The sequence below is a fragment of the Podarcis vaucheri genome (genome assembly GCF_965113315.1).
Source record: "Podarcis vaucheri genome assembly, chromosome: 3".
Classification (NCBI taxonomy): domain Eukaryota; kingdom Metazoa; phylum Chordata; class Lepidosauria; order Squamata; family Lacertidae; genus Podarcis; species Podarcis vaucheri.
In genome coordinates this window covers 55557238-55580332 of record NC_138761.1, presented here as the reverse complement: position 1 = coordinate 55580332, position 23095 = coordinate 55557238, and the positions used below count along the sequence as shown (strand labels likewise).

The following is a 23095-nucleotide window of genomic DNA, read 5'->3' as shown; positions in this document are numbered from 1 at the left end:
ACGCGCCTCGGAAGCCATTTGACTTCTGAGGTGCGTTTGAAAACGGAAGCAATTACTTCCGGGTTTTTGGCATTTGGGTTCCAAATTGTTCGGCTTCTGAGACACTCGAAAACTGAGGTTCCACTGTACAGCAATATTTTTAAAAATCAAATAACCAGAACTATGCACTGAGTGGAATTCAAAGTACTGGTTGGACCTGGGTACCTGAAGATTTGCCTATCTTCTCCAGGTACCCTTGCTGAGTGGAATATGGCAGGTGCTTTCTTAAGGAAGCGCATCTCTAGGAAGAATATTCCACACTTGTTGCTCCATCACCAAGAAGGATAGCATCCCTGTCACCACATGCCAGGACTATAACTCAGTGGCTATGAGGCTAATAAATAAAGGGCATAGGCATGTACAGAACACCTATACCTTCCCAGTGTTTAATACAACAGCATTCATTAGTTTTTGCATTATATTATTCCTAGTAATGGTGGTGGATGATTAATAAATGTAGATTATATATTGATATTTCTTGATTTTATTTCATTTACATTCCTAAGAAGTGGGGTAGGGGTCGATGACAACTTTATATGCTCGACAAGGGGTCAATAAATGCAGAAGCTTGTGAAACCCTGATGTAGACGATGCTGAGCTTTTTGGGCCAATGACCTAACTCAGCATAAGTCAGCTTTCTATGTTCCTAACCTCTGGAAGGGCAAAGACACCCCGAACAGGGTTATGAAGACCCTAAAGTATGAGCAGGTTCCTGAGAGGAAAGAGGAAATATACAGCAATAGGAAAGGAGCATGTCTATAAGACACACGCAGCAAGGATGATCCTAGTGTGAGACCACCAAAAGTCGCCCTCCCAGGGTTTGCATAACCACTTCTAACCCCATGGATTTTCTGTCATATTTCCATTGGCACTAGAAGCAACACAATGGAACACAATGGAATTTTTGGTTATTATAGCAAGTTAGTCCTTTTCTTTGGGGATATAAGAATACGCAGGGGATTAGCTTTTCAGATAGTTGAGGGTGGCATGATAGGACCACTATTGTGTACTTCTACACACTCATTTAATAAAGAATCATATATTTTGTATTCTTACTGGGTTGTGTGTGTTTTTTGCAGCACATGCCACCTTCAGCTCTCTGAAAAATGCCTTGTCTCCAGCCTTAGTAATAGCCTGGAGGCCTAGGACTCGGAACGGTAATTGTCTTAGGTTTTTCTAGGCAATGCAGCATTTAACCTAGTTAGAAGCTGAAAGGAATATTGCCAAGGGAAATAATCCAAGTTTTGGTGGCATTTTCCCTGCCTGAGCCAGTCAGTTAGGAAGGTCATGTGGTTTGAAGCCTTCAGGGGATGCTGTTCTTTTGGCAAGACTTGCATTTGGATAAGAAGCAAATGAAGTGGCCAAATCGATGCTGGTAATTAGAGAATGCCAGTGGTTTTTTCTTGTTGGGGTGGGAAGTGTGTGTGTGTGTGTGTGTGTGTGTGTGTGTGTGTGTCTGCAAGTGCAGGATCCAGCAAGACTTGTTTTAATAGCACCCAGTGGCCTGAACTCACAGTATCCAGGTCTCTGTTGACTATGCAGCAGAAGGTGGTTCCCGCGCTGCTACTCTGACTCCTCCCTCAATACTCAGACCTATCACCTGGAGTTGCAAATAGAGTTCCTTGATGCATGTCAGGTGATAGATTTTCCGCAGCCTCCCCCTATTGGATCAGAGGGCCATTTATCATAGCACCCCCAATGCTCTAGTCATATTAAAAAATGCAATATAAATTAAACAGTTCTCCAAGCAATATGTGCTTTGAGTAATTAGGGTTGGGGTTTTTTTTTTACTATTGACATTTTGGTTATGGTACAATAATAAAATGAGCAGATCATCTGGCCCATTGCCTTTGTACTATTAACAGGGTTTCATGCAGCTAGTAGTATATGCAATTGTAGTGACAACACAGTGGAAACTCTTGCTTCCATTGTTATTTTCTTTGAGTGTTTCCTGGTGGGTGGGGAATTCTGCATGCTGCTTAATCTTCTCTTGCCCTGTGTGAGGTGGAAGCTTTATCAGAGCGGTCAGTGGTAGAAGGAACCAGTATCTGGCTTCTCCAGTGTGGTTGTTGTGGCTGGCTTTAGCTTGCACCTTTTGTGTCTCTGATTATCTGTGAATCATTCTTCTGCACTGAGCATGAGTTTACAGCTACAGCTGTAGTATTTCTCCACTTCAGGATAACAAGTTACATGCTGTAGTGTATTTTCTGATGTTTTCTTTTTAAGCTCCTTTGTAATTTTGACAGCAGATTCAGCTCCATTGAAATTGACTGTTGTACAGGGAAGTAGTCGCATTGTGAAATTCCTAATCTTTGGTAAACTGGGGGTTTATTAAATTGATAGCTTGTGGTCCACTATTCAGAATCTCAGCCTGGACTGAGACGTGTTTCAGTTAAACACATTGTAAATTTAAACAGGGAAAACAGGTAGAGAAAAATGGGACTCTATGTTGCCAACTGGTGGGGCAAAGTTCTATTGCATATAAAAAAGGTAAAGGTAAATGACCTCTGACAGTTAAGTCCAGTCGTGAACGACTCTGGAGTTGCAGCACTCATCTCACTTTACTGGGCGAGGGAGCCAACGTTTGTCTGCAGAAAGTTTTTCCAGGTCATGTGGCCAGCATGACTAAGCCGCTTCTGGTGAAACCAGAGCAGTGCATGGAAACGCCATTTACCTTCCGCCATTGCGGTACCTATTTATCTACTTGGACTTTGACGTGCTTTCGAACTGCTAGGTGGGCAGTAGCTGGGACCGAGCAACGAGAACTCACCCTGTTGCGGGGATTCGAGCCGCCAACCTTCCGATCGGCAAGCCCTAGGCTCAGTGGTTTAGACCACAGCACCACCCACGTCCCACTCTATCGCATATACAACACATATAAATCACTTTTTCTTTACCAGTCTAGCTGAGTCCAAAGTCTGCCAAGTCTGTAAACTGACACATGCCTTTGTCTCTCTCTGGTTACCTTTAGTATCTGGTAGTCTACCCAGTTACCCAGAACCTGGTATGAAGCAATTACTGCTACATTTTGGAAAGAAATGCATCTTGACCTTCCTTCAAGCCCAATAGTCCAGCTAGCTACAAATTCTGATCTGCACTATTGGAAATCTATAGGGTGCAGTACAATAGTTTCCTCATCATAATTGTGGACTTAGATCTAGATAAGCTATCTTACTACAATTTAAATTGTGACATTTCCTTGTATGGTGAACTGCAAGGGCCAATGCGCTTTAGATACTATGTCACACAGCGACTATCTGTTTGACATTTCCCTAACTTCATTATCATAAATGGGTTTAGTGCCATTTTCACGGATGGTTGTGTTCTCTCTGCCCTTCTCTTTCTCTTCTTTAGGTATTACTTTAGAGTCCAAGCAAAGAATCCCTATGGTTACGGACCTATAAGCTCCTCAATCTCCTACATCACAGAATCAGGTATGGTTTCACAAATGTGAACATTTTACCTCCATGCTATGGAATTATGTTCTTGCTTTTAAAAACTTCCATTGATTTCAGAAAATCCCAGACTTTCACTAATTATATTTGTAAAGAACATGACCTGACATTCTTGCAGTGTTCCTCCCTGCTAATGTTTTCCCAACTCTGCCTGAAGCTAAAGGGCAGGTTGCCATAGTTGAAAATCTAAAAATACACCATGAAATGTATAGAATAATATTGTTTAAGTCCCCTGAATATAACCAAGTGAGTAGAAAGAGTCCAGGAATCATTGTGATTTTTGGAAGGAATGAAGGAAGACTAGATTTTGATGGAAGAAAGTGGTTAAGGAACAGGTTACTATAGGACCCAATATACAGTATAGGCCCCAATAGTAGAGCGTAGGTGAAGAGAGAATTGAAGAAAAGAGAATTAGCCCCAAAGAAGACAACTGGCGGTGGGATGTATTGTAGACAAGGTTGCATTTCAAGGTCACTAAATCTAGCGGCAATGTCAAAGGAATTACCGGTAAAGCAGGGGCAGCCATCATTGTGCCTTCCAGTTGTTTTGGACTGCACTCCCATAATTTCTGACCACTGGAAATGCTGGCAGGGACTGAGGGGCACCATGTTGGCTACCCCCGAATTAAACCATGCATGTGTTTGGAATTTCTGCCAAAGAATCAAAGCTCAAGAGTCAATCTTTATGGTAAATATGGGTCAGTCAGTACATTTGATGGCTGCCATTATCTCACCTCTGTGCTAATCCCACAGACAGGAAGTGCTCACATTAGGTTTCTGGATGTGTGAACCAGCTCTATCTTTTGAAATAGAAAAGATGGAGACAGGGTGGGTGGAGACAGGCTTGTTGGGCAGGCAATAAAGCAGAGAACAGGGACAAAGAAGACCCAGGAGCAAGATAATTTGGTGGTATGGGGGATCAGAGCAGAAAGGAATCTCCCGGGATCATTCAAAAGCATGTGGCTAATTCGTAGATTATTCCTCCTGATTGCATGCTGACAAATGGTGTAAGCATGCATAGAAAAGTAAAGCATGGTTTGCAGCAGGTGATAGAAGCAGTAGCTTGTACAATCCAGAGGTTCATCATGAACCTTGCAGAATCAAGATGACATGTCAGGGTTCCAATCATCCTCTGCCAAATGGGAGGAAATAGGTCATGTAGCTTTTTCCATTTCTAGTAGAGGAAGCCAACTCTTAACTAACATTTCTGACTAGTTCTGACTATGTGCAGGCCAATTGTCTTCAGAGCTGCCTGGTGTGAACTTGGATATCATTGCCCTGAGAATTGGAAGGTTAAATTTAATATTTTTTTTTAAAAGGATGTTGAGTGTGCCTTTGCTAAATTGGCGAGACACTTAAATTTAGTTTTTTAATTGTGAGCAGCTGAGCAGCTGGAGGTAATTGTCTGGAAGGAATATGGGAAACAATTTTCCATTTCAGTTTTTTACTCTTTTGGTTGAAGCTTGTTCCCGTTTCATAATGGCGATATTTCTTTGACAAGGCTTTTTAAATAGGTTTTTTTTCCTTTTAAAGCATAGTTAAATATTTTATTTCTTTTATTTTTGCTGAGATGGTTGCTCAAAGGCCAGCCAGCACAGTTAAACATCAAAATACAATGTGCTGATCCCTTAACAAACTCAGAATAATCACTGGCCATTACTACCACAGACTTGAGTCCTCCAATAAGTTGTTTTTTTATTCCCGTTCACCCCCTAAACCTGATTCTAGAGTTCTTGCCATAGAATTTATAGGCACTTTTAGCTATCAAAATTGTATTCTTGAAAGTTAAAAACTTGAAAATCAAGTAAAGCGTTTTATATAATGGATTTATAGGAGGGCTGTAACATTTAAACGATTAATAGTTCAGTCCTTGTACTTGTCTACTTAGAAGAAGGTCCTATTGAGTTCAGTGGGACTTACCCCCAGGTAGGTGGATTGCTCCCTTAATCAGGTAGAATTAAAAAAAATACTAAAAGATGTTGCTGATTAAGTAGGCAGTATATTTTTAAAACACATAATTTTTAATAGAAGTAGGTATAAAAACTGAAGATGGCAAACACTACCTTAAAAAAGACGTCCCTCCTTTTCTCTTACATTGAAGGGAATGTCTATTCTTAGATAGTGTCCACTGCAACACATCCAAAAGCAGCATCCAAAAGCAATGCTTCTTGCTTCAGAATCACTGATTTTGCTCATGCAGGCTAAATAGAGCAATTACCGTATTTTTTCAGCCTATAAAACAATATTTCCCCCTAAATTTTTAAAGTTTAAAATTGTGGGTCGTCTTATACAGGGAATGTTGCAATTAAATATATAAATAAATTCATGCCGCCATCCATATTCTCCCCCCCCCAGCCTCCCCTCACTATTGGCCTCACGACAAACCCTGGTCTGCTACTGCCCCCCCAGCAGCCCCCACTCCGGACATTGTCCCTTCCACCCAGTTCCCTCAGCCGCCCCCTGGCTACCCAGACCACTCATTCCCCAAGCACACTCACTCAGGCAGCTCTGGCAGTCACAGCTCCTCGATCAGCTTTTGCATCTGCCGGCGCTCGTGTAGTAAATACGGTACATACCGTAAATACTGAGACAAAAGTGCAACATACAGGCGGGAGAGCTGGAGCTGCAGCTACAGTGGAGTTGCACTGAGCTGACAGGAGCAGCCCCTATTACACAGCTTGCCTCACTGTTTGATGTTTAAATATACAGTACTAAATATACCACTGTTTTGAATATTTAATAAAATATAAAAGTTGTTCTGTTTGGTGTTTAAAATATTAATTAATTAATTTTGGGCTAAAAAAAATAGGGGTTGTCTTATACATGGGGGCGTCTTATGCACAGAAAAATACAGTAACTGATTAATGGACTAGAATTCTTACAATGAACAGTCTTGAGAGTTATGAAATTGGGCAAATTGAGCCTGGTTAGTGTTTTGTTAGTAAGTAAGGAAGGAATGTGTTGCATTACTTTTTAAAGTGTGTCGCGGGAATGGATGAAAGCATTCCACTTAGTCCTAAGAATAATTTTGTCTTGCTGAAAAGCAGTAGCTAATCACACCACGTATGTGTGGGGCTGTCTGTGTGTTACAGGGCAGCATGATCTAGCCATGCTATGCCACCTGCTGAATCTGGCAGGCTTGCCCCACCACTGCCATCTGCAGATTTGGAAAGGGCTCTATGCACATGCCAATCTATGCGCAAGAGCTCCTCCCTGCAAGGGGAAAAGGAATCCTGACTGTCTATCCAATCTAGTGCTCTCAACACATGGCTAGCAACCAGGAGTGATGGCAAAAATCAAGCCTAGCCCTCTTTGCACATTCTTTCACATTTCCATGAGAGTAGAGTTTTCTGAATGGTTCATTTGGAGCTCCACCATTTCCCTGTTTCATATTGTAATTGTGTTTCTCTTCGTTGATCCCCATTCAGCTCTTTACAGCTTGCTGTCATTGCAAAAGTTATTTGCCATCATCATCCCTGTTGAAATGGTTGGCTTATTATTCAAATGGTTGGCTAGCTTGACATTTCATGGCCAAGTTACTGCTCAACACAACATGGTTTTCTCTACCTTCCCCATGCCGTGCAATTGAAACATTGCCACGTGTTAAAAAAAATCAAATCCATAATAAACAAATATGCTAATTTCACTCACATAAATGAAAAAAGATGGTTATAAAGGCAAACATAATGTAAATACTTTTTTTAAAAAAAGGAATATTGCATACTCAACTAATTTTTTGTAGACTGACTTGTGTGGGAGTATTTTTGCTTTCAAAATAAACAGGAATAAGAAAATTAACTTTTGCAACCCACCATTTTTGATGTAGCATTTTGGTTTTTATTTTGGCTTCAGGGGATATAAATCTTCAGTGTAAGCCACTCATGCATTTTCTTGTTCCCTCTTTATAGATAATCCTCTACTTATTGTCAGACCACCGGGTAAGTCTCCTTGCTGTTTTCAGATATTATCTTGTCCTGAGTACTGCAAAACCTAATGTTGTGACATTGTGCAGCTGACAGAGAAATTTAAAATTATTGACTTCCTTTGAAAGGGAGAGAGGGATATAAGTTTTACGAATAAACAAGAATGCGGAAAACTGCCCTTTCACCTGATTCTGTTATCTGCTTCCTTTATGCTTTCTGGGGCAGTCAAGTTCTGGAGACAGGATACTGAGTTTTAAAGTTTTGGATAGTGCATTGCTGTCCATTTTTAACCATCTTATATATCCATTTACATTTATTTATTTAGAACAGCCTTGCATTTATGCACTGGCCTGGTAAGCACAGGTGACAAGGAATTGCATGTGGATAGGTGGAGAGGGGACAGAGCGCTCTACAGGAGTGGTTTGCATACTGGGGCAGGACCCAGTACCCAGATCTTTGCTGTTTGCCTGGACCAGTCTGGGATGGGGTGGTGTGTCCTCCAAGCCCAGACATTGCTGCTGCCCCAGCCTGGCCTAGGTAAGCAGCAACAGGGAGTGCAGATCCATCAAACCACACATGCCACTACCAGTGTCCTGTCTCTCCTCTGCACCCAGCATAGAAACCAGGGAGGTTGCTGGAGGTAGGAAGCTTCCTCTTTGACACCTTGCAAAGATGTGCATTAGTAATAAGAGAAGTTCAGGGGGCTGCTGAAGGTGATCTGGAGTTCTTTTCCCCTCCTCTGCCAGCTTCCGGCAGGCTACTAAAAGATTTTGCAGGCTAGTAACTTTCATGGGATATTTTCAAGGCTGATTAAAAACATATATACCCCACTTTTCACCACACAGTTTGAAGCATTTTGAAAAATGCTAGATATCCAAAACATATTTTTGCATAAAAATAGGGAACCTTTTTGAGCTTGAGGGACACCTTCCCTTCTGGGAAACCTTCCAAGAGCCACATGCCAGGCTGAGCAGGGCTGGAGGCGAAAGTGGGCAGAGGAACAAACGTAGTTTACCTTTGTAGACTAGGCTAGTTTCTACATACCCTCTTTCTCCTCTGCCCTAACAAGAAAGTGGCAGTCTCAGAGCTCAAGGACACAATCCAGCTATGCAAAAATACTCAGGGTTTGAAGCAGGTCACTGAGGGGTGTGGCCTGGAGAGAATAGGTGTTCTGAGGGCCACATAGATGGGTCTGGAGGGCCACATCCAGCCTCTGACGTTCCCCACACTATCTCTGTCTTTTAAGGGACTTTAATGGGAAGTGTGAACTAAGATATGTTTACATGTGATTATCTGCTGCTATTAAGGCTTAAAATTATTATTGGAATGATAATTTACCCCAGAGTTTTGTGCCTGATAACTCAGAGGTGCCAAATAACTCTTCCAAGCAGAACTGAACGTATAATGAAAACCACATGGCATGCTTCACAGCACCAACTATGGTGAAGGATAGCCAGTTTCACTGAGATTTGTTCATGGGGAGACACTATGCTGATGAATAGCAAGGGAATGTTGAGTGCTCTGATTCACATTCATTGTGTAGTTTTCTTTCCACGAACAGTTCATTGTTTTGTCCGCACTGAGAATATTCTGGCTGAAATGCTGGAAAGAATGGCACATGTGAAAAAACTTTTTGGGTACAAAAGAAGTCCCATTAAACTCAAGTCAGTTGTACTGAAGCCCATCTCAGCCAAACTCAATGAGACTACTCCTGCGTGTTATTCACGAATTTATGTGTGTTTACAGGATTATGGTGTGCTTCTTTTGGAGTCAAAAGAATCGATTAAAGAAAAGACCAAATGTTGCTTTGTCTTTTCTCCTTTTAAAAATGTGGTTCCCATCCCATGGAACAGTTGCCAACAGCATAAGGGAGACACAGCACAGGGGGAATGCCGTGAAAGCAAGGAAACAACAACTTTCACTTTGTAACCTTCCCTTGTCCCGTTCGTGGGTAGAGTAGCAGTTATTATAGAAGCAACATAGATTTTACTGTTTGATCTATTTACAGCTTGTAGCTGAGAATTCTTTTATGTGTTCAGTCTGTGCTGATATTTTTATAGTCTGATCCAACACTTATGAAGTCCAAGTATTTAGTGCCTATCGCCCAATCAAGTGATTTACTGCAGGCATGGGGGCCCTGGGGCAGGCACAGGACTCTACCCCCCACATGGACACTGCCCTATTTATTTCAGTCAATGGGGCAGCTCCCTACATAACCCTTTCGTATTCACAAAACTACAATTTACATCTGAAATGATCCGGTTGGCGCTCTGCTGCCTATGTTTACACACCAGAGCTCATGGGACTTTGAATCAGGACAACTGATGTCAGCTTGAGTCTTTACAAATTCTCACAAGCTTATAGAGGTGGTGAACACTAACCCTTTTCAGGCACCCCCCCCCCTTTGTATGATTACATGAGAAGGACGCGGGGGCACTTGGTAGCTCCAATCCCTCTGTTCATAGCTGCCAACTTTTCCCTTTTTTAAAGGGAAATTCCCTTATTCCGAATAGGATTCCTTGCAAGAAAAGGGAAAAGTTGACAGCTATGCCTCTGTTGCATTCTTGTTGCCTAGTCTCTGCACCACTTTCTGTAAGTGCAGCTTCTGCAGTGGAGAGAACATGCTTTGCTTGTATGATATTTCTTTGCATTATATTTATCCATTTATTTATTAGAATGATACACCGCCCTTTATCCGAATATCACAGGGTGGTTCACAACATAAAAATACAAAATGAGAACACAAAATGCACAATGGAATGCAAATGAAAACAAACCAGTATCGCCTCCTCCCAGAAATGCACTTAAAAGGCCATCAGACCCAGCGTGCTCCCCACAAGGTCCCCTTATAGCACATGAGAGGCACATGAACTGGGCAGCAAAGACATAAGAGAAGGGAGGAGGTCACAGAGCAGGCGAGGGTCAAACCTTGAATAGGGCCTTTGAATGCACACTGAAGTAGTTTTCTGATCCATGGTGCCCTGATTGTGGTTACTGTCTTACCAGCAGTGGCAGATGTCGTGGTGAGGCTGTGTCGCTCACTTGACCTCTGTTAGCATGCTAGGACAGGAAGGGATGTGGTGGCAAGGCTGGCTGGGTACCAGTGGCACAGTGGAGCCAGTCAGGCACTCCTGCTGGCAAGCTTCCACCATGCCACTACCACGCCCCTTCCAATCCCAGTGTGCTGCAGCAACTCAGCCAAGTGGCGGTCAAGTGAGCAGTGCATTCCCACCATGCCAGCCACCACAGCTCGTTGCACCTCAAATCACTTTGAGACCTTTTGCAGTGGTATAGACTATAGACAGCCACGGGAAAGGAACCAGGGACCCACTCCCTCATTTGGAAGCACCATCATAATACAAGGGTCGTGTGAGATTGCCTTTTTAAATCCAAGTGCTTCTGTATAACTAGATAGTGGATTGGGCTGTCAATAAGTGGCGGCATTTACTTATTGCCACCACATAGTTTGAAATGGCTAACAACAGTTGCTGTTCAGAAAAGACCTACTTGGCTTTCTTGCTTTTGTGCAATCTGTTTTGATTTAATGTTAGCTTTAGGGGAGGGGGAACAAAACAGAATTTCAGTTCAGAAAAAAACCCCTCAAAAGTGCTTATGTTTCTAGTCTCATTTTAAAATATCAAGTTAACAGATAATAATGCACACCGAAGTCAATAACCCTTTTATGACTTGTTGGCTTTAGCTCTCTTAATTTGCTTTTTCTTTTTAAAAGATATACAGAACCACAAAAATAAAGTAGTGCTTAAATATTTGTTTTGACAAGAAATCATCTATAAAATGCCCATTGCTGCAACTATCGTAACAAGTATCATTTTACAGCTGTCCTGGATTTCAAACACATTAAACTGTATTAAGATTATAATGTTAATATACTTTAAAAAGTTAAAAGCATTGGGTGGTAATGTTGGACACACCATTCTGTTAAGTACCAAGGAAACAAAACACATCTCAATTTCACTAACACAATGACATGATGCTATATTACAATATATTATTACTTCATTCTAAGATATTGACAACTGCCCTGAAGGCTTGGTGGAGAATATCAGGTTTATGCCATTTGTGACATGGACTACAGTCCTAAGCATATTTAATTGTAAGTCAGCTCCATTAGATAAAATCAAGAGACTTCCAAGAAAATGTCTTTAGGAATGGATTCATATGTTGGTTATGAAGACTTTTTATGGCCTCTGAAAATAGAACATCAATTAAGATATGATGGTTAACATAAACAAGCTACAAAACTTGATAACTGAACTTTTAAGTCTGTTACTTTAACTGTTTTCTTAGGTGGTGAACCAATCTGGATCCCATTCAGTTTTAAATATGACCCCACATATTCCGAATGCAGTGGCAAGCAATATGTGAAACGGACATGGTACAGAAAATTTGTAGGTGTTGTTCTTTGCAATTCATTGAGATACAAGATTTACCTCAGCGATGACCTAAGAGGTATGTATCTGGGTCAACAGAATTATGGCTGAGCCAAAATTCCATATTTTGTGCGAACATTGCTGCTGGTAAACCCCCATCCCTCCAACATATCAAGAATTTATCCTTTCCTAGAAATTGGTAGGGAAATGCTGTCCCACTTTTGCAGGGGAAGATGATTTTTAGGTTTTGGGAGGAATTGAATGTGGTAAAAAGAAGTCGTGCTTAAGACTTTTTCAAATGGGGTCTTGCATATAATCACATGAAGTGTGGCTGGCCATTCTTTCTCTGTGTGTGCTGACATTGGAGTAACTGTGGCTGATGATTTGGGGTCTTACTTAAAAGTAAAATAGTGTCTAGGCTTGTGGATGTTGTGACTTCTGCCCCCAGCTTGATTTAGAGCCTTCCACTTGCATCCTATGGAGCCTTAGCTGTAACCTAAAAGATATAAAGTACTGCCCAAGTTGGTTGATTGGGTGTTTCTACCCCAAAATCTCTGCCCTCAGGTTTACAATCCAAAAGACGTGACACAAAAAGGAAAAGGGAGGAAGTGGTGGGGAAACAAGCTCAGGCACCAGTTTGCAAAGTTTAGACATATGTAGCATGAGAGAAAATACTAAAAATGCATATTTTGAGAGGGAAATGTGCTTAAAATGCATATTTGTATGTGCTTCTTGTGCAGATTTAAAATATTTATAGCAGGAATAAAAAGCCTTATGAGGGAACACATGCAAAAATGACTGGGGCCAGAAATTCATAGATTCATCCAATCTAGTTGAATTGCTAAAGCTCAGTTCAATTTTCTAAGCCAACTTCAGTATTGCTCCCCCTGCTCTGAAGTGTGTGCTTCCCTCTTCTTATGAGAATATGCTGCTACTTCACAATAATGTGCATTCTTAATTGTTGGTGTCCGTCTGTCTTGGGAGACAATGGAGGAGTGCTCCTCTGGGGGTGAAGTCACGCTGTTGGACAATTGCAGCGCCTGCTGTGGCTGTAGAGACTGATGCAGGAGAAACATGTTTTGTTGCAGCTGGGGCAGATGAAGGCGCCCAGTTGTGCTGCTGCAGATGCACCATGGCGTTTCTTCTTTCTGCGCTACTCCCAGCGGACATTCCTTCTCTGGTCACTGCATTCTTAATTACACTTTTTAAATCACTCCTTCTTTAGTTCATTCTACCACTGTGCTGGTAGCTGCTTTAAGAGGCAAAGCTTTTCCATTGCATTAAGTGCAATTAGTTGATGTGCATTCTTAATTGTACATCAACTAATTGCACTTAATGCAATGAGAAGGGAGTCTTTGCCTCTGAAAGCAGCTACCAGCACAGTGGCAAAATGAACTCAAAAAAGGAGAAGACACGAGATCTTCAAGTGGGATTCTCAGCCAATAGCAGACATAAAAATCTGTTTTACTGACTTCAGGAATGTTGGCGAGGACCACTGGCTTCCTTTCATACTGTGCCAGTGGATTCTTTTACCATAACACTCCTATTATTTCAGCTATATTCAAAAATAGCAAATAAGCCCACTTTCGAGACCTGCACCCTTCGTTTCTAGATTAGCATTACTTCTGTCTGAGCCCTTCCTTGCCCTCTCATTAGACCGAAAATTCAACCATAATCTGTTGCTTAGGCAAACTATTTAAACCAGAGACATTCTAAAACCCTTAAATGTCTGGATGGGGGTGCCTGGATGAGGATGTATGGACTTTTGGACTGACATTTTAAAGCACTTCCTCACCTATAATTTTTGAGTGCAGATAGAATTTTTGTCTTTGCTAAATTTAAACAGAGCTGGCCCCTAACTTGAAAGTCTGATGCCTCTGCCAGTCTCAATAGAGTCTGCTGATATTTCATCTTTACAACCCATAGATACTCAGGTTTGAGTAACCTGGTTAAGTGCATGGCTCCAATCTAAAAGAGCTCAACAGGGAACAACCCCCATCCATTTTCAAATGTTTTCAGATGCCTCTTCTTGCGCATGACCCCCTGCCCTTGCTGTGTTGCAGCAGTTGCAAGTTCTAACTCTATGTGCAACTTTTTCAGATACGTTTTACAGCATCGGGGATAGCTGGGGAAGAGGTGAAGATCATTGCCAGTTTGTGGACTCACACTTGGATGGAAGAACAGGGCCGCAGTCATATGTAGAAGCCCTGCCTCCAATTCAAGGTAAAAAAGAAAGCAAAATTGGTAGTATGGAGTACCAGAAATCTACATTACACAGCAGTGTAATGCAGCTTGCAGGTGCTTAGCATTTATGATTCTCAACAAACTCACATATTGCAGTTGCAAGCAAAGCAATCATCACACAAATGCATTGAATTGATTCTGCGCTATAAATTGTCCGCTCACCTTTGATGGGTTTTGAGGCACAGGTTGTGAGAATGGTGGTGTTTTTATAACCCTTTTGTTCTGAGGGCAGAAAATGCAGAAGTCACAGGATCATGCTGTGCTTTGCAATCTAAACAAGGGCAGCTAATCCAGATGTGCCTGAACGCTGGCTCTAAAAAGCAGAAATATGAGACACAAGGAAAGTATGGAACTGGCACAGTGATCAGATAGAACACCACATGTGTGGAAAACAATGTTGGGAAGTCTGCTAATGCTTTAAGCAGCCACTTTTCCCTCTACAAACAGCTTTTTTGATGTTGCTTTTACCCTGATACCTTTGACTTCTGTTTTGATTGTGAGTGCTGATATTCCAGCCTCCCTCATTTTCCTTACTCCTCTATGGGAAACTAAAGTCCTTTTCTAGGTAAGCATATTTTGGGGACTTAATTATCCAAATTACCAAATTATTCTGGGGCAGCTGCTGTAGGGAAATCTCATTTTCCCAGCACTCAAATTGCATGGACAAAAAGTTATTTTTTCTCCAGCTAGCACACTCATAGCTACGCAGAATGCAGTTAGCATCATCACAAGTAACTGAATTTCTTCATGCCTGTCAAATTCAGTAAGCTACATGGCTGGATCTTCCCATGCCTCTCTTATTTTTGCTTTGTGAAGTATGAAGTACCAGTTTCTGTGCCACAACACTGGGAGATGCAGGAAACCTGAAATATGGAACAATATGTGCAGAACAAAGCTGGGTATTGGGTGTGAATGAATTGTAGGTCTAGAAACAGTACTGATTACCCAAGAGGAAGGGGACTCTTTCTGTTGGTCATCTAAGGTGCTTCTTGGAACAGTTACGTATCCTTTTCTATGCAACTGTTCCAAGAATGCCCAACAGAAAGTTGTGTGCCATATGCAATAACACAATGGCAATCCAGTGAGGAAGGATGTGGCATTTGAGGTGATTTCCCAGACAGCAAGATTAGACCACACTTTACCATAACATTCCTATGTCATGAAATTCTACTCAATATTGATCCAGAGCAGAACTCCAATGTATAGTTAGCAGAGCAAAAACTTAAGCACATTGCAGGACCCCCAAAGTAGACCAGGGCAATTATATTTCATCCAGCAGAGCTTTACTCCTACTGAAGGCAAATGAGCATAATGGTCACAAATCCAATACATTCAGGATTAGCACTGTCGATAAGAAATCCAATTGCAGCAGACTCAACTTAATCTTACAATAACTTATAATAAGTCTAAACCTTAACACTATATACAGAATACCACACCAGAAGGAAAGAAAGATAGAAAGTGAGAGTGAAACCCAGGATCACTATTACAGTCAGCATGACCTTGACTGAAACAGAACCGGTTTAAACTAGCTTGTTTCTTTCAGACAGTGATGCTTCCAGAACCCTCTTGAATTAATTAGAATAGGAAAGCTCTCTACACATCAGATCAATACTTTCTGCACTAAGAAATGCAAACTGACATCCTATGATGATGATGATGCTAAGATACTAAATGCCGTTATTTTGACTCCTACAGGTTATTATCGCCAGTATCGGCAAGAGCCTGTATCGTTTGGACGCATTGGATACATGACGCCTTACTACTACGTGGGCTGGTATGAGTGTGGTGTGCCTATTCCAGGGAAATGGTAACTGTGCCGAGGTCTTCCTGCAACGATTCAGCGCAGTCCAGCCAGCAGTGCCTTTTGAATGACTGTCATTGGAGGACTCTGAGCAGTTGGTTTGGCAAAGAAAGGAAAAAACTGAAACACAGAAAGGATGGAACTAGTGAAGAGTCGACGATAGACGCGGATGAAACTCCATGTTGTGTAGACTTTTGTAAACCTAAGTCTATGGTGCTGCTTGATTACTCTGCTTTAGAGTGCAGACAGGAGTCCTGCCTTCCATCTCCTTGCCTCTAAAAGGCATGGAGATGTATCTACAATGGGTGCTACCTGTGCTCACTGAAACCTCATATATTCGGCTAGCCACGAAAAATCGGAATGGTGATGTATCTTGCAAGGAATGACTTAAGCATGCTTTGCTTGCATTACGGAATGCTAACCACTTTCCACTGCTATTAACGGGATTCTCTGCTGCCTTCCACTGGCAGAGTCTTATGCTTCAGAATGTTGCTATGCAGTCATGCCGTGTTACTTAAATGCCCATGAGAACCGATCAATGTTACTCAAGACTTCTCTTGTGGGTTTGCACATTGCTGCACGATATACCAGGTCACTGTGTAAATTCAACTTATAAAAAGCAGCCAACAACCACCAGTACTGTATGCTTGCAGAAGTATTTCTTAGAACTGAGGTTTTCTTGTTGATTTAGATGACTATGTGTATGGGATGGTTTTATGTAAAAGGTGCTATTAATTAACAAGTCTTCTAAAAAAAAAAATCTGTGAAAAATATACTATGCACAATACATTAACCATGTAAAGAACCAGGCTTCTCTTCTTGTGAGTATTGTTGAACTGTAATGATGTTGATGTTTGTATAAAATAGAAGAATTCAGCACCGGACTCCGAGCAAGTGATGTTTCAATGGGGGTAATTTATTTGGTACATTTATCAATCTGACTAATATCCCAATATGGATGCAGCCCAGCAATATAACAGTGTGCGAATTAAAGCCATGCCCAATGGTCTTTAGAGCTTAAGAGGTAGTGTCACAAATGAGTTAAGCTGAAATACAAAGAAAAGCTGGTCTTACTGGAACCAAATGTGATTTCAGGTGCAATTCCACATTTGCTCAGTTGTATCCAGTGGAAAGCTGCCATTGACAAATGCCTCAGAGTGGGGCAATGTTCATTAGGATTGCAGGGGGGTGTAGAATGGTTCTGTTCACTCTGCCTGAACACTGCGGCCCCAATCATGCTGTTTTCCCCACCCCTAGTGGTTTTTTTTTCATTTTTAGAAGTGCATATTAAATACAATACATTGTTTAACACAGGGCCCTTCCAGACTTGGGAGTGGATATAGGCATTATTGCCATCTGGAGCAGTATTCTTGCACTGTAACACAGCAAACGTGGGATTTAAAAAAACCCAAAAACCAAACTGGAACATTTGTGGAATAAAAAGTTACAGGATTTCAGCAGGATTGTGCACTGGTTGGGAAAGAAGCAGGACGTCCACCCTGAAACTGTTGCAGGCACAGACAAGCGTTGAAAGCAGGATTGCAAATAACCGCCCCAATACCAACTTGAGCACAAATCTTTCGCAATAAAAAGGATGCCTGGAGGGGTCTGTAATGACCAGTGTAGCCCTCAATGTAGATGATCACGCTGCATGTTTCCTTAAATCCAAGAACGTGGTTTTAGCTAGGTTGAAACGTTTTATTCAGCACAGCTCCAGATGACTCCAACATATAATTGCTCTCCTAAAGCACGTAATAGTATTTGTTAATTGCATTTATTTTGGTTATATCTCTCTGGATAATGTCTATAGAGCATGAGTTCATGCAACCCATACATCATAAACGCTTGGACATAAAACTAGTATTTAAATGTTTTATGTGGAACAGGAAAGTGGGTTGGTTATATTTTATTTGAGTACTCAAAAAGAAGGTGCACTGATTTTCTGAAACAAAAGGAGATAAAGCATTCCCTAAGGAAATATATACCCATCTCTGCAATGTTGTTATAGTGAAAGCAGCATATACCTCTGCCCTCTATGGACTATGAAATGAAAAGACAGCCCACTCAGTGAGTGGAAAGTTAAATAAGGAACAGGCCTTCATGTTATTTTTATTCATCCCAATAAAACCTGCTCTATACAGTAAAAAGGGACACAGGTGGCGCTGTGGGTTAAACCACAGAGCCTAGGACTTGCCGATCAGAAGATCGGTGGTTCGAATCCCTGTGACGGGGTGAGCTCCCGTTGCTCGGTCCCAGCTCCTGCCAACCTAGCAGTTCGAAAGCACGTCAAAGTGCAAGTAGATAAATAGGTACTGCTCTGGCGGGAAGGTAAACAGCGTTTCCATGTGCTGCTCTGGTTCGCCAGAAGCGGCTTAGTCATGCTGGCCACATGACCCGGAAGCTGTCTGCGGACAAACGCCGGCTCCCTCAGCCCATAGAGTGAGATGAGCACCGCAACCCCAGAGTCGGTCACAACTGGACCTCATGGTCAGGGGTCCCTTTACCTTTACTTTATACAGTAAAATCTGTGCATTAAAAACAAACAAGCAAATGGACAACGTATGTTCCCAATACTTTCTTTTCCAAAATAAACTTTATAAGTGTTGACTTCCCACCACACCAAACAATACAAACATGTCCTTAAGCTTGTATATACCATCTTCTCCTTCAGGGCTGTGCCTATTGCCTGCAATAGTGTTCCTCGACCTTGGGTCCCCAGATCTTTCACCATCTCCAGCAGGGGCAGGCTTTGATAATAAGGCACCCTGAGCAAGGACAACATCTGGCATCCCTCCCTAGGTGATTCCTCTTGGTACAGTTGCAGGAGTATCGGGAGCCTTTTGCAGGCGTTTATAGAGCATTCATCCTGATTTGTTTTCAGGGAGATTAGGTGAGAAGAGGGGAAAGTGCTGTTGTGCTTAGGTCCTGCTGGCTGGCTTCCCACAGGCATCTACAGGATGGAGGACTAGATGGGCCATTGGCCAAATCCACGAGAGCTCCTCTTATGTTCTTACAGTTAAAGAGCATTCATTCTGATTTGTTGGTGGGATGGTTAGATGATGGATCAAAACAAGCATCATCCCACACTTTCTCCTCTCTCTCTCTCTCTCTCTCTCTGTGTGTGTGTGTGTGTGTGTGTGTGTGTTCGTGTTCTCCCTTTCCATATTGCAAGACCTCCCCATGAGCTATGTATGCACAACCTGAACTTGCTGGTATTTGACTGAATCTCACTGGAAAATAGCAACAATCTGGAAGCACCCAAAGAGTTTTAGTAGCTGAAGCCAATGCTACAGGCTCTTTCAGGTCTGGCATCTTCAAGCAACTGCCAAAGACCTACTGATACCCCAGGCCCCCTTTCCCAACAGTTTGATGAGCACTGGGTGGCTGTCATTGTGTTGTCCAAAATAACCCACAGAAACCTTATGATCCGTGTGGTAGGACTTACAAATATTCTGTTCCCCACCCTGCATTCCCACCTCTTCTGCTTTCCTTCTCTACTGTTTTAAAGAGTTGGACTCTTTCATTTTAGTTTCCTTGAAATGCAGCTTTATCCAAACTGTGACTGAAATGTGAAACTAATTTCTCCAAATATTCGTAATAAACTAAAAGGCAAAGTTAATAGACCTCTCCCATAAACATTTTTCCACTTTGAATTGCTCTAATATGTAATCTGAGATTGTTTTACAAGCTCATGAAGGAATGTTTTTTGATTGTATGTTCTTATTTGTATCCAAGAATCTTTCAGAGTTGGATAGTCAAGCTCTTCGTGTGGGAGTGTTCATTATAATATATCGTCCCCTTTAGGCCAAATTTCATTAGCTGTTGTGCCAGGAAATACATGTTCAGGATCCGACATGATCACTGTGCTAGCATAATGTCCACCACCTGTGGCCTAGCTCAGATGTAAATAACTCAGAACAGCTTTCTGCCATTTATAGAATCATTACAATTATTTACACCCCACCTTTCAGAATACAACTTCTTCAAAGATGGATTGCAAGTAGCACTAAATTACATATTTTAAATATATTGAAAAGCCACCAGAATCTTTCCCACAGAGCACTTGATGGTACATTGTCCTGGCTAGGGCAGGGATGGAGTTCAAGTGGCAGAAACCTTGAGGTGGTCTTCTCTATCTCTTTTTCTTGGAATCCTTGTAATAGCTTGATATGAATGTTTACCCCAACAAGATTGCAGCTGTGTAAGGGGTGGGAAGTGGGTCCATGCATGTTGACCTCACTTCCATTATTGCATCCTTTTCAGCCTGCCCACTCCCCAGTCCACATGTTGGCATGGGGAGGTCTGAAGAAGGAAGCCTATGTTAGTAGTGGGGCATGTATTAGAGCACACTAAATTTCCTGACACCAGCATCACTGCTACTTACCTGGATGTGGGAGGGGCAGTAGGAGGTCCACCATCACAAATCTGGTGCTCCCACCAGTGCGCCCACATTGCTCCAACCTCACTGCTGTTCTGCCCCAGGTAAGCAGCAGTGATACAAGTGTTAGAAGGATGTCTCTGCCCCACCACTGGCTCGTAGGCTTCCTATAGGATTTAGGACCTGGGGTGCATCCTACCCAGTTAGTGCCACCACCCAAAATGCCCTGCTGTTGGTAGGCTTCTACTGAACTTCAAACAGTGAGGACGCCTGAAGCAAGACCTGCAAAATTGAATGGAAGGCAATCGTTGATGTACCCAGGTCCCAACTCATCTATGGCTTCATAGGGGAGGACAAACACCTTTAACTGTACCTAGAAGTGAATAGGCAACCAGTGCAGGTTAGATAGCAGTGGAATAATATGCTCCAACTGTCTAGTCCTAGACAGCAACTTGGCATCAATATCTTGCACCAGTTAAATTTTTCATTTTGGTTCTTCCCTCAAAGAACATGTTACAATAATCAATACAGTTTGAGCCATGTTGCGTGTCGAGGTGCATGTACTTCATCAGCAGTATTGGATGTATTTCCTAGAGCTGAAAGACTAAACATGTTTCCCCAAAAACCCACAGGTCCAACTGAATAATGACAAGAGGGGAAGCTACACTGCTTCACCAGTAGGAAAATAACATGACTGCAAACAATAGGAACAGCTGTTGGCATTTAAGAAATTCATCTGGAAACCTTGGAAAACTCATTTTAAGAGTGTTTTTTTAATTTTTAAAAAACAAGCTGGAAATATTTTACTGGATGTACCTGACTCAGCTATCTCAAGAGGTTAGTCCATAAGTTTGATGTGGTAACTGTCAGCTGAGTCTCGTGGTTGAAGCTCATCAAATGAGCATCCAAAAGGTGATGTTCTTCTTCAAGTGTTTTGAGTTCCCTCCAAAACACTTTTCCAGAGGCACCTCCCTATTCTTCTAGAATCCATGTCCCAGGGATGTGGTCCAGATTTTTAAGAAAAAGGGACATTTTTGAAGAGTGTTCTCATTATCCTGTGTCTGAATCAAAGCTTTCTTTCCACCATTTATATCCAAATTTGTAGAGTGCCTGCAGCAGAAGCCTTGGCAGTTAAATCTTTTCATAGTACACAATTATTTCTTTGAGTAGCTCCTAAATGATGTTTTCATCGGGGTCTTGCTCTTAGAAGAGAATATAGAAAGCTGCTTAATACTGAGTCAAACCAATAGTGGATCTAGCTCAGTATTGTCTAGAGAGCAGTGGTGGGTAACCTGTTAGTCTCCACACATTGTTGAACTCCAGTTCTCATCGGTCCCAGGTATCATGGCCAACAGGGGTGATGGGAGTTGTAGTCCAACAACTTCCAGAAGGCCGCAGGTTGTCCACCCTGAACTAGGATTTCTCTGGGGTTTCAGACAGGAGTTTCTCTCAATCCCACATGGAAATGCCAGGAATGAAATTCTTGACAGAAATAATGGCCTGTTCCTTCCAGTTCTCTTAGCCCTTTGCTTCCTTTATCTACCCATATGAACTAACAGTTTCAGTCAGCATTCACTGATAAGGCATTTTGCGGAAGACAATTTTCTCAGAAAAGCTGTTCAAGAATTTAATCTCCCCACCTTTCTAAATATTCAGCATGTTTCCTCAATTTCACTGCCCATCAGCAAATCATTGAAGATTCCATGCACGCACAGTAGAATTGTGTATAAGTCCCAAACTCATTTCCACTTTGTGCCACATGTGCAATCTACTTTCAGATTGTAACCATGAATTTAAGAGGAGAAGAAGAAAAAATATGGTGATTGACAAGTTGAACACAATAGATGACAAATATAGAATTATCCCATTTATCATATTAAAATGTATGTATAATGCTTGGCTGTGGTATTTTTCTTTATGCAGAGTTTCACAAGGAATCTGATACATAGCATTGATTGTGAAAGTCTCTGCATTTATTAAATGGAAGACTTGGGGCTACATGAACTGCTTTTTTTTTTTTTTAAGTGTGCCTGTACTTACCATTAAATTGTTACAGAAAGTGCCACACTTTTAACATTTGAAGAAGAAAAAAGGTTCTGCATACCCCAGGAAAAAACACTGCCTACGTGGTCATTGAAATATACATACATGTAATGTCTCCATACATTATTCAGAAGACATAAATTCAGTTCCTTCTGTGGCTATACTTCCTTTCACAACAGCCTCCAGCTATATTTCCTGACCTGTGAGCTGCTGCTCCCATAATGCACCACTGCTGTTTTCTTCCCCTCCTTGGGGAAGTTGTGGAAGGCATTCCATATATTCAAAAGAAAGCACAAAGATTTATATCAAGCAAACTGCATTTGCATAAACATTGCAGATTTTATTTTGGGAATAGAAGTAGTACACAGTAATCTGAACTTTCTTGGAGCAGAATTGGGACTTCTTTTTGGCAGGGCACGTGTAGCCCTAATAATGTCTTCTAAACAAATAGCACATGTTACAATGATGCAAGGATTTCCCCCATAAATCTGCAATTCCAACCTCCTCTATTCGTTCATTCTAATCTGATGGCAAACCTTATAAGGATGCATTTAGTGATCTAAATACAGGAATCACTGCAGGCTGGCAGTTCCTTCAAAGGCATTATGCAGAAACCACTGGTTTTTTTTTCCAGTGCCCATGAAATGTATCCTGGCACATCAGTACTGCAGCATTAGATAGTCTTCCGTGATATTCCTGCATTTCAGGGGGTTGGACTAGATGAACCTCTACAATTATGATTCTATGATTTTATAACTAAAGCTGTTCACACTCACCAATCAAGGGCACACTCAAATGGAAGATTCTCACACTCCAACT

At 41.7% G+C, this 23095-nt stretch overlaps 1 protein-coding gene across 1 annotated transcript in view; it reads left to right on the top strand.

The window, feature by feature from the left end:
* The window catches only part of FNDC1 (fibronectin type III domain containing 1), a 96090-nt gene extending 79351 nt beyond the window's left edge, over positions 1-16739 (top strand). The window contains exons 15-19 of the mRNA XM_082215173.1: positions 3394-3473; positions 7402-7431; positions 11725-11886; positions 13908-14030; positions 15750-16739. Coding sequence (XP_082071299.1) covers positions 3394-3473; positions 7402-7431; positions 11725-11886; positions 13908-14030; positions 15750-15865 — 511 coding nt within the window. The 3' untranslated portion in view covers positions 15866-16739. The remainder of the gene's footprint in view (positions 1-3393; positions 3474-7401; positions 7432-11724; positions 11887-13907; positions 14031-15749) is intronic.
* Positions 16740-23095: the final 6356 nt, after the last annotated feature.